The sequence below is a fragment of the Sinocyclocheilus rhinocerous genome, unplaced genomic scaffold (assembly GCF_001515625.1).
Source record: "Sinocyclocheilus rhinocerous isolate Xijiao unplaced genomic scaffold, SAMN03320098_v1.1 scaffold1142, whole genome shotgun sequence".
In the NCBI taxonomy this organism is placed as follows: Eukaryota; Metazoa; Chordata; class Actinopteri; order Cypriniformes; family Cyprinidae; genus Sinocyclocheilus; species Sinocyclocheilus rhinocerous.
The window spans coordinates 341,408-353,826 of NW_015656027.1; the positions used below are offsets into that span (position 1 = coordinate 341,408).

Below are 12,419 nucleotides of genomic sequence, written 5' to 3' on the forward strand. Positions count from 1 at the left end.
TTTTACTGTTCTTCAATGTTTAATTTATGTTTGAATAAATCCATCAAGTTTTTATGACAGCCACCATTATGTTTATATAAAAAAACAAAAAAAATTGAAGTAGAAATATTATGTAATTGTAACTTTATTATTTTAAAAACTTCATTAAGTGAAATTTTAACAAATCAGTTAATTTTAACCTTCAATATTATAGTAATGTAGTACCAACTGACTCTCATGTATATTTTACAGCATTAGTTGATTGATTTTTTTTTTCCTTGAGAAAATTTGGCGTGTACTGTACCTGATATATATCCAAAATAATCGGTATTGAATCAAATCTAATCGAATTGGTAATCGAATTGAATCGCAAGCTTGTGAATGAGAATCGAATCGTGAAATTTGTGTCAAAGCCCAGCTGTAGTTACTAGCCTGTTGTTAGCATGATTCTAGCATGTTTAGCAAGTTACTAGCATGTTGTTAGCATGATTAGCAAGTTAAAGGGTTAGTTCACCCAAAAATGAAAATTAGACTGATGGCAGTGTGTTTGTGACCAAAAATACTGTTGTGAACTTGGGGCCCGTTCTAATCGCATCCACACAATCAACCGCTGTTATAGCGGGAAAAATAAAACACAAACATTTTCAAAAAGAAAGCAAATTTCCTCTTCCACTCATTGCGCGCGTCGGGTCCCCCCCCTAGGCGGCCCACCGCTCGAACCAATCCGGGTCGAGGCCTGGCAGGCCATCCCTGGAGTGTCAAGCTGGGTCATGGGGATAATAAAACGAGGTTATACACTCCAATTCGCTCGAAGACCCCCGCGTTTCAGCGGCGTGGACTCCACCTCGGTTCAGAGAGAGGATGCACATGTCCTACGCGCCGAGGTGATGAATTTGCTGGCAAAAGGAGCCGTAGAAACGGTTCCCCCAGCCGAGAGCGAAAGAAGAATGGCGGCCTAAGGCCCATTCTCGTTCTCAGGTGTCTGAAACGCGCCCTCATGAGACGGCCGTTCAAGATGATTACATTGAAACAGATCCTCTCGCAAGTATGCCCTTGGGGACTGGTTCTTTTCGCTGGACCTGAAAGACGCTTACTTTCACATCCAGATAGCCCCTCGTCACAGACGATTCTTGAGATTCGCCTTCGAGGGAGTGGCTTATCAATACACGGTCCTGCCCTTTGGACTGTCCATAGCTCCTCGCACTTTTACAAAGTGCATGGATGCGGCTCTTTCCCCGCTGAGACAGACGGGAAACCGCATTCTGAATTACCTCGACGACTGGCTCATTCTGGCCCAGTCGGAGGACGAGCTACTATCTCACAGATCCCTCCTCCTCAGCCACTTAGAATGCCTGGGACTCAGGGTCAATTTTGCCAAGAGCGCTCTGTCCCCCAGCCAACGGATATCGTTCCTGGGAACAGTTTTAGACTCAGCCCAAATAAGGGTGGTAGCCGCGCCAGAATGTGCACTTGCCATTCAGCAGCTCGCAGCCTCATTCAGAGTTGGAGTCTTTCGTCCCCTCAAGGTGTTTCAGAGGATGCTAGACCTCATGGCCTCGGTGTCTCCGATACTACAGTTGGGCCTGCTCCGCATGCGGCCCCTTCAGTATTGGCTGAAACCACGAGTTCCATCCTGCGCCTGGCATCTGGGACGCCTTCGCGTCAAGGTAGACCGGGCCTGTGTATCAGCCCTCGTCCCTTGGAAAGATCCTCGTTGGAATTGAACGGGGCGTGCCCCTAGGAATGGTCTGCAGAAGAAAGGTAGTCTCGACAGACGCCTCCAACACAGGTTGGGGAGCGCTGTGCGATGGCAAGCCAGCTTTCGGCCACTGGTCAACTGCCTGGAAATGCTGGCAGTGTGTCTGGGCCTTCGAACCTTTCTGCCAGACCTAAGGGGACACCACGTCTTAGTCCGCTCGGACAGCTTGACGGTAGTGTCCTCTTAAAATCGCCAGGGCGGCCTCTCCTCGAAGCGCCTCTCCGCACTAGTGGAGCGCCTCTTGGAATGGGCTCAGCTCAACTTGCGCCCGTCTACAAGACGCCTCTACACCCTTAAATGGTCTTTCTTCTCCGCCTGCTGTACAGCCTGCGGCGCAGACCCAATCTCATGCGACATATCTCTGAAGAGCCCCACCTGCCTCGAATTAGGGCCCAACGACTCTAAGGTCATCCTGAAACCAAGTCATGGTTATGTACCTAAAGTGCTCTCTACTCCATTTAAAGCACAGGTAATAACTCTATCGGCACTTCCTCCTTCGGAGCAAGACCAAGAGTTGAACTTTCTCTGTCCCGTCAGGGCACTGAAAGTCTATGTTGAGCGTTCCGCCCCAGAAATTTGTGCAGCGGCCGGCTGGGCCTCGCCGTCCACATTTGCCAGATTCTTTAGTCTGGACATCCCGGCCTTACAGGCGTGGGTCCTTTCTGCATAGCAGGGCACTCTGTCATATGACAACCAGTGCTTGGCGTTTGCCTCCTTCATGTACGCTCTTGGCCCTCAGTGAGTTCCGAGGCTGTACTGAATTATTTCGGGAAGATGATACAAGGCTGGGCCGACCTCTCTGAATTTAGACCTACTGCCTTTTGCGAGGCTTCCCTGCAAAATATTTGGTCCCTCTGTGCCCCCTTGGGTGCTTAAGGCAAGTTCAAGTATTAGTCGTTCCTCTAGAATAGCACGGCGGGATTGTACTGGTTCCCCAAACGTATTAAACAGACGCAGTACGAGTGAAGTATCGATAGGGAATGTACTCTGTTACTAACGTAACCTCGGTTCCCTGAGATACGGAACGAGTACTGCTCCGCTGCCGAGCCATTGGTTCGTTTTTTATTCACTGCACGAACCAATGGCCGTGCAGTTACACTGCGTTATTGAAAGGCTTCAGTCATCGGAGAAAAAGGAGTTTTCCCCAAGAGCCTTAAACAGACGCAGTACTCCTTCCGTATCTCAGGGAACCGAGGTTACGTTAGTAAAAAAAAGTTTATTGTGTTTGAAATATGGATATTTTTCTTACACAAACACATGGATTCGCTACAGGAGGCCTTTATTCACCCCCCGGAGCCGTCTGCGGTAGAGGTCTCCATGGGACTGTTTTTTTTAGTCCCGCTCCCGCAAGGTTCTATTCGCACCCACCCGCTTCCGCTATATATTCACTCTTTGTTCACCCGCTGTCTGCTTAGAATAATTTTCTTCCCGACCCGACCGTTCCTGCTAAATTTAGATCTCATTTCCAGAATCTCATATTTAAATTTCCACTACTGAAAGAAAGAGAGATAGGCTGACAAATAAAAGTGTAGGCCTAGTCTGCACAAAATTGTATGTTATTTTATTCGTCTTGTCAAGAGTTTTGAATTTATTGACTTTGACTTGAATTTATATGAATTATCTTAAGACACAAAATTCGTTTAATATTTTATGCAACACAGTAGGAAAAAGTGTCAGAGAAAATAAAAATTATTTTTTTTCGTCTTGTCAGGATACAATTTGTTTAACATTGACAACGCAATAGGGAAAAAGTGTGGCAGAGAGAAAAATAAATAAAAATGTAGGTTGTACAAAAATAGCCTATTAGATATTTTTATTCGTCTTGTCAAAATACTAAATTCGTTTGACATTTTTCTGTTAACACAGTAAAGTGTCGCAGAGAAAAATAAATATACAACATCTTTCATTTAAGATTATAGGCTAAGCAAAATATAAACAAAACGAGTTGAACGTCGTTCAAGGACAGCGCATCCACACTTTGCTCCATCCTTATTCTGCTCTGTCACTCATCGACAACCTACCTGTTCTGTCTGAGGGCCGTATATTTACCACAGGTAGGCTACAACCTGCTCTGAGCATTATGCACATGCTGCACACAGACCACGCAAATAAAACGCGTGACGTGCAGCACGTGCATAACAGTCCTGAGCGCAAGCTGTACTGGTGGTCAATAAGAGGTGTTTTAATTCAGAATCCACTCGACCACTCAAAATGCCGCAGTTTTGTTCAGTGCTGACTTGATGCTAGCATGATTCTAGCATGATTAGCATGTTACTAGCATGATGCTAGCCTGTTTCTAATATGTTTAGCAAGTTGCTAGCATTTTGTTAACATGTTTAACAAAAGTTACTAGCATGGTTTTAGCATTTTTAGCATGATTAGCAAGTGTACTAGCATGTTGTTAGCATAATTCTAGCATGATTAGCATGTTACTAGCATGATTCTAGCATGATTAGCATGTTACTAGCATGATGCTAGCATTTTTCTAGCATGATTAGCAAATTACTAGCATGTTGTTAGCATGATTAACATGTTACTAACATGATGCTAGCCTGTTTCTAACATGTTTAACAAGTTGTTAGCATTTGGTTAACATGTTTAACAAGTTGTTAACATGTTTTCTAGCCTGATTAGCATTTTACTAGCATGGTTTTAGCACGATTAGCACGTTTACTAGCATGTTGGTAGCATGATTCAAGCATGATTAGCAAGTTACTAGCATTTTGTTAGCATGATTAGCAAGTTACTAGCATGTTGCTAACATGATTAACAAGTTATTAGCATTATTCTAACATGATTAACATGTTACTAGCATGATGCTAGCATGTTTCTAGGATGTTTAACAAGTTGCTAGCCTGTTTCTAGCATGATTAGCACATTACTAGCAAGGTGTTAGCCTTTTTTAGCATGATTAGCAAGTTACTAGCACGTTTCTAGCACGATGAGCATGTTGTTGGCATGATTAGCAAGTTACTAGCCTTTTGTTAGCATGTTTCTAGCATGATTAGCAAGTTACTAGCATGTTGTTAACATGTTTCTATGCTAACCCAGCTAAAACCAGTTGATTCAGTAAAAAAAACAGCTAAGACCAGCCTAGCCTGCTAAAAAAGTGGCCAAAACCACTTTAAAACCAGCTTGGGAGACCAGTCAAAGCAGTCAATCAGCTTAAGCTGGTTTTAGCTGTTTATTTCAGTAGGGAGTTGTTAAGCTTTGCTATAGCAATAGACAGCTTAAATACACCATAAGTCTTATTGTATAAAAGTTTTCACCCCCTCAATGAAAGTCTATGGGATTTTAGGTGGTTTTGATAGTCTGGTTTACGAAAACTGTAAGCCGGATCAGTTAGAAAATATATAGCAATCCGAGTCAGACCAGTCTGAAGGTCTGACCCGAGTTTGGTGGTTGTAGCTTTAAAAGTCTAGGAGGAGATACATTTTCAAGCCAACTTGATGTGGAAAATGGCTGGTTTAACAGGTTTACAGTTGGTTAGCAGTTAACCATGACAAATTATTTTATTGTCAAAGTGAACAAAATACTTGATTCCTGGATGAAATTAAAAGAACAGGTCAAACAAGATGTAGTCCTATCAATTTACAAAAAGAAAGTAATGGATGCTTCCCTGTCTGAGTCTGTAGGAAACATCGTAAGGTAACTTGGATTTATGGTTTATTGCGTAAACACATTAAAATCTTATTGGTACAAAATGCTGTATACACATTCATTAAACATTTTTAATTCAAAGTTTAAAAACAACTCTTGAAGTCCATATAACAGATTCACTGTTATCTTTATGGAGCAACTGACAGGGTATGAACTTTCACCAAGAATGCACCAGTACACCCAGCTTAGAAAGGAGACGCACAGCCACTGTGATCTTAGAAGCTGACAGATTTCAGACCAGTGTTGCCAACTTAGCAATTTTGTTGCTAGATTTAGCAACTTTTCAGACTACCCTAGCAACTTTTTCTTCCAAAAGCACCTAGCAACAAATTTAGCTATTTTTTTACATTTATTTGGCAACATTTAGCAACTTTTGATAAGTGACTCAAACGATAAAGACGCTCTTGCACTAGTTGCAACCAAACAAAACATCACCTTCAGCAGTATTTACCTGTCCACCCCAGTGTTCTTTTAGTTGGTGTTCATTTTCACCACATACTGTTGCAAAACAGAGGATCCTGTCTAAAAAAAAAGGGTGTTACAAAGACCACAATACGGCAGAGGCAAAAACAAAACTTTGACCTCATTACAAAAATGACTCTGCACATTGTCTTGAACAATGAAACTGTTTTTCCTCACAGCAACCAAGGCTGCGTTTACACTGCAAGTCTTAATGCACAGATCCGAACTTTTGACCATATCCGATTTTTTGGCTCGTCTGTTTACATTCACTTTAGACACGACTACGCAGCCCAATTTGTGCCATTTGATTGTTTCATTTTTGTGGTTGTCAATACACCTGCAGAACCAGAAAGAGTAAACTTTTAATGACTGTGCTAGAAAGGATATTTTTGTGCGTCTGTTCTCCATTCAGACATTGTTCTCCCAGGTTGTTTTGAAACACACTGTCTGAAATTTTACTAAAAAAGTGTGGTTTCTTTGATTTAGCTTTGCTTTTGTGTTGTGGTTGTTCTTCAAAAGCATCAAATTAGTTAATGATCAACTGCTTTTGAGTGACATTTTGACATTGTCTGCATAGCTTGAAGCCACTCTTCCCACAAAAGAACCAAGTAGTGTTTCTTTTTGGGGGCACACTGCACTATGACTGCACTTTGGGAGTTTTTTTTTTTATATATATATATATAATTCATTAATGTTCTGGGCTGGCCCACATATTCATATAGCAGTGAGTATCGCTGTCTGAGTTTTATATGTCTGAATGACTTTCCATATTTAAATGTTAATAGTAAAAATAATAATAAAAAAAAATTCCCAGATGCGTGGAGAATGCTGTTCTTTGTCTTTGTAGTCTTGTTTCTTTAAATTAGAATAACAAAGGGTGCATTATCTTGTATTCATGGCTCATTTATTGACTTTCTTTTACAAACGTAAGCCAAACATACGCTACAAGACTGTAGATTGCTGTCCTGTGCGTGCTCTCAGGCACCTGTCTAGGTGTGTCAATTGCAAAATCTGAATCTAGCTATGATCCCAGAATACATTTTCTCACAAATTCATGTAATGTACGTACGTGTATGTTAATTTTTGACAACAAAAGGTCTTTAGGGTTGCGATAACCGTTTATCTGAGAGCCCAACATTTCCTCATCTGTCATTATTCAGTGAAAAAATTGAGATGCAGAAGAGATGAAATGAATCTAAATGCTTTTGTTGCAGTTGAACTGTACTCTGTTGTCAGGCAAAGGACAATCACTTTTTTTTCTGCACTGCTTTTCAGCATCTGTGTTCCCCTGCTGCTGTATATTCAGCAATGCAGCAAAATGTAGCATTTTACCTTGAGTTGTGAATGTGAGCTTGCAGTCTGTATTGAATATGACTTAATAAAAAGATTGTATACCAAAAAATAATGGCAAAAAAAATATCTCTTGATATTTCTATTGAGACACCCCTTGCAGGCTGAACTCAAATCAACATACAATGCAACAAGTGTAGTCTGATTTAGGGAAAATGACTCCTGTGAACCAGTTCAGTTTCTAAATAGGTCAAATAGACAAGACACTGAACTGAATCCATCAGAGCATCTAATAAATCAACATCTGGTTCACTTAATCACTGATTCTCTTAACTGCAAGGACTTTACATTGAGTGATGTCCATATCAAAATGTGCCAATACCATTACTGGTTAAAAAACCTCCAGGGATCTACACACCCAATTTGACTCAGAAACACTTACAGCTTAGTCTGCATTTTAAAATTGAGCATGTCAATTTAAGTCTAAGATTGATCCCATTACACAGATCCCTACCCATCAAATCAAACAATGTGATTCAAGTTGGACAGTGCTGAGACGAGCGTATTGGCCCTGTTAGGGCCATAAAGATTCACCAGAAAGACAGTCATGTAAAAAAAAAAAAAATTCCAAACACAATCCATAAGACAACCTTTGGACACAGCAATGATTTTAAATGTATTTTATGAAGAAGCTGTTGTGATCTGTCACTGGTTTCTTTAGTCTAAATTAAATAAGTGTTACCGGACGGAGGACTATAGGTTTTATGAGGTTTAAGCTGAGGAGAAACATCTTCGTCTGGTTTAATGGGCTATTTACATTCCAGGAATTAAACCTAATGGCTGACAATTCCTGCCCTCTCTCTACTACATGGGGCATAATGTCATAAAGCGATTACGTGAACATAACTATGTGTACATAATGTGAAAAAGATCCTTTATTTTTATTAAGTTTAGAGTTTGTGAAGAAGTTGTGCAGATATTCTTCCTCACTACAGCACTATGTTTTCATGCAGAAATTGCAAGGGAATTGGCCCCAAAGTACGAAAGCAAGCTGAAGGGAATCTCCACCACCCGGCTCAACCCACAGCACCACCTCTGGTACGCAGTGCAAACAGGCAGGCATTTTTTCCCTATCCAACTCCTTCTCTCTTTATTTTTGCCTCAGGCTTTTCATTTTTCTGTCTGTCTATCCTACCCAAAACTTGGCATTAACTGCATAAAATGTGTTTTAATGAAATGAAATTTTAATTAGTGAATGGAAATAAAGAGGACTGTCATTTGCATAGTTAAAAAAGACAGTCTTGTTAGTGGTCCCAAGTTACACATATTACCCCATAAGTAGGGTGACCATACGTGCCATTTTTACGGGACACATCCTGGCCACCCTACCCATAAGTCATTTCTTAACATATTTTAAATCCTAATCTGTCTGTTCTATAGGCATCTAGTCTGTGAGGATGCCCTGCCATGTGAAGAAGACGACAGCCAGCCTCCTTTCCGGTACCTTTTAGCATTCCTTCAGCAAGGTGAGTGTCTGTGTTTTCCATGATGAAGATAAGCAAGCATTTACCTTCTTTACCAAAAATGCATCTTTTGCAAGAGCCAGCAACCAGCACAGAGGAATGAGATAAGAAAAGAAATGGTGATTACAGCATGTGATGACTTGCCTGTGTTGGGAAAGAGCTACAAATGGTTAGAGTAGCAGAACATGTAGTGGTAGATTCAAAGCATGATGTCTGATACATTACAAAATTAGACATTATTAGACTAAATGAAGCTTAAGATGGGTGTGATGTTCACCTCTAGGGTATTTATGGATTGGTTTATAGCCCAGTCAATGTCCCATTCAGCTCAGTTTAAGCTCTAATGTGATTCACACATGACAGTTACAGTTCTTTAATGATTCATAGACACACTAATCAGATCACTGTGGGAAATAGTGCTTCCCAGATTAACACTAGGACACAAAGGTATATGTATCAGTGCTTGCTTTTGTTAGGGTCCTACTGTTATCCTAGGAACCAAACTCTGAGGTATTGACGGAAAAAGGGAGAGTCACAGAAAACAGATTAATCTGATTCTTCTTGAGAGAGTGATCCAACTGTGAGCGGCTGGTCCAGCTTTCAAGAGTCCCAGTACCCTGCTGGCAGCCTGACTCTCCCCCAGAACCCCCCAACGAATCGAAAGGGCTCACAGCAGGCTAGACTTGTGGTGTGATAAGCATTCAGCTGGTGAGACCAAACCCAGCCAATCTTACAATGATCTTAAAAAAAAAAACAGGAACATCCTGAAACATCACTCATGTCCTTTTCTCCCACGCACAAGCTGTTTCATATAGTCGTTTGTGTTCTCAGTTGTGTGCACATGCCAAAATCCTCATTAACACTAACATACACAGAAGATTTTGATGAATAAAACCCAAAGTACATCTAATATCATAAACAGACATTTTGTTCCCTTTCCTGCTAGATGTTCTTATTTTATCTAGCTATAACTAATGAGCAACATTATTAATGCAATAGATCGTTCAAAAAAGCAACCATCTAAAGAATTATTGAATTATTATTGGAAACTCGAATGTGCTTACGTGATTGAAAAAAAACCTTACTGGTTCCCGCACATCAAGCAAGTACTTTGAGCTTCCGTTTATCATATTTAAAGGGGTCATATGATGTTGCTAAAAAGAACATTATTTTGTGTATTTGGTGTAATGAAATGTGTTTATGCGGTTCAAGGTTAAGGTTCAAAAAACACATTATTTTCCACATACTGTACATTATTGTTTTTCCCCTCTATGCCCCGACTTTCTGAAACGCATCGATTTTTACAAAGCTCATCGGTCAGAAAAAAGTAGTTTCGCTTTCACAACGAAGCACACAGTGACTTCACGACATGACAGCGGCGGCAACAATACTACAGCGTGAATAAAAGTTATGCCTTCTTTCTTTGCGTGAACATTTGTGCGGCGTTATGCAAATCTTCCCACATCGTGACGTAGACATGTGGGGGCGTGTTAGAACGAGCCGTTTTAGGTAGACGTGGTTGACTCATAACTTTTATAAAGAATATCTCTTTGGATTTGAGACTTTAGTCTTTGCAACTTTACAGATTTTCTTTATGCACCAAGAGTTTGTAACACTTCAAAGAGAAAGGAACAATTGAAATCGCATCATATGACCCCTTTGACTCTTTCCCCGCCAGCAGTTTTGATGATTTTCACAAAAATTTTATGGCCCCCAGAATATGTTGTTTTATGAATATCTGAACATGCAATACATCAAAATAAAGAACAGAGCCTCTACTTTTATTCTCTACGTTTTATTCTAGCTTCAAGCATTCTTTTTTTATCAACACTTGAATGTAGATAAGTTTAAAAAAAAAAAAAAGCAAAATTTTGAGCAAAAAGGAGAGAAAATCGCGTTTTTATCAAATACTACATCTGGATCATATTCAGTAGGATGATCAAAGCAAAGATGCAATAGATCGCTTCCATCAACACCCCTAAAGCTTGCACAGTCCTTTGCCACTTCCTGGATCGACATTTCACTCGGTAACATTGGGCAGTTTTGATTTATATGCTGTTTATTGTTGATGTTTGCATTGTTTTTTATATGCATACGCATACATATGAGATCGCTCGTTTTTGCGCCTTCCTCGCATGTGTTTTTGAGCGGCACATTAGTAACATTGCCGGTGTTGTGCCCAATTTCGGCCCCCTGCCAAATTATCACCCACCACGTTGAAGTCACTACCTGATTGCCTAATCCTAATCCCACTCCTAATCCTAACCCCTCCCCCACACCTACTCCTTAACCTACCAATACTAGGGGGGGTAATAATCTGTCGGGTGGTCACAATTGGGCACAACACCTGGATCAGTGCCTGAACGAGCCCTGTGGGAACAAAAGCCAGGACCAGTGCCGTAAAGGGTGTGTTGTAGTGATGATGCACGTTATCGTTATTGGTGTTTTGAAGGCAGATCAACGTTCACGATGAAAAAATATGTGCAAACTGTAAAGAAGCAGAGATCAGGGAGCTCCTCACTATCCGCGCTGAAGCTGAGATTGTTCACCATCTTATGCCTAGTTCACACTACAGGATTTTAAGACCGATTTGCAAGTTAACGAGCTCGCTGACAGGTCGGGCTGTGATCAGGGGAAAATCAGCAGGTGATCAGCGCTCGGCAATCTTTATGTGTGAACTACTCAACGACGCATCAAAGAGCCTCGCTGACGCCAAACGAATATCTAGCATGCTAAATATCAGGACCGGTCAGCTGACTCAACATCACGTGGTGTCAGGTGTCGCGACAAGCTGCAGCCAATGAGAGAGCAAGGCATGGGTTGAGGTCAGCGGAAGAAAAACAGCAGCAGCAACACGGCTTTAAGAAAAGTTTGGACACAAGAAATGGAGCGTTTTTTTTTTCATCGCGCAAACAGCTGGCAGCACTAATTTCTTCCCGATGTCCATTTTCAAATAAACAACTCCTGTTTCACTTGCAGCTTTGTCACTCTACAGAGTTGTTGTCAGCTCGTGTAGTGTGTGACCCCCCTGTTGCCGATCATTTACGTAGTGTCGCGTAGTGTGAACACCACAACGACTTCAAGACAGCCAAGAAGTCATGTAGTCTGAACAGCACAGCGATCTGCCAATGTTTTAAATCGTGTAGTGTGAACTAGGCTTAAGTGGAACGGTACGTGTCCCATTACACGTCACATCGTAATATCATGTGTGTGAATGCACACACAGATTCCGGAAAATCACTGGCAGTGTGAATAAACCAAAATCAAACGATCCCGGGACAAATCACGGGACATATTATCAGTGTATTTTCCGTAATCTCTGTGTGAAAGAGGATTTAGATTCATTCAGGAGATGCGTAATAGCGCCCCCGAACGTATAACAGCGAGAACGCGGAAACCCGGAAAGTTCTGTGTTTGGCGGGTAAAGAGTTAATATGCCCTATTTATATGCATTGAACAGTGTTTATATGTAAATAAAAGTCTAAATTAAATCTGATTATCATAGAAAGCAATCGTGGCTCTTCAGAAAAAATGGATTAAGCTGCTCGATTCATAGGGTTTTCTTTTACAATGACTTTTTGAAGATTTGTTTGAATGGAGGGACAGAAATTTCGTAGGTTTCATTAAAAATATCTTCATTTGTGTTTTGAAGATGAACAAAAGTTAAATGGGTTTGGACCGGTGAGTAAATCATGACAGCATTTTCATTTTTGGGTGAATTATCCCTTTACAACAAAAAAAAAAAA

At 40.9% G+C, this 12,419-nt stretch overlaps 1 protein-coding gene across 6 annotated transcripts in view; it reads left to right on the forward strand.

Moving 5' to 3' along the window:
* The window catches only part of LOC107719295 (serine/threonine-protein kinase 11-interacting protein-like), a 56,119-nt gene that overhangs the window by 41,705 nt on the left and 1,995 nt on the right, over positions 1-12,419 (forward strand). For 5 of the 6 annotated variants that reach the window (XM_016526696.1, XM_016526695.1, XM_016526694.1 and 2 more), the window contains 2 exons: positions 8,164-8,248; positions 8,591-8,676. In XM_016526696.1, the coding sequence (XP_016382182.1) occupies positions 8,164-8,248; positions 8,591-8,676 (171 nt within the window). Of the gene's footprint in view, positions 1-8,163; positions 8,266-8,590; positions 8,677-12,419 lie in introns of those variants that run through there. The other variant, XM_016526699.1, reaches the window with a different exon arrangement.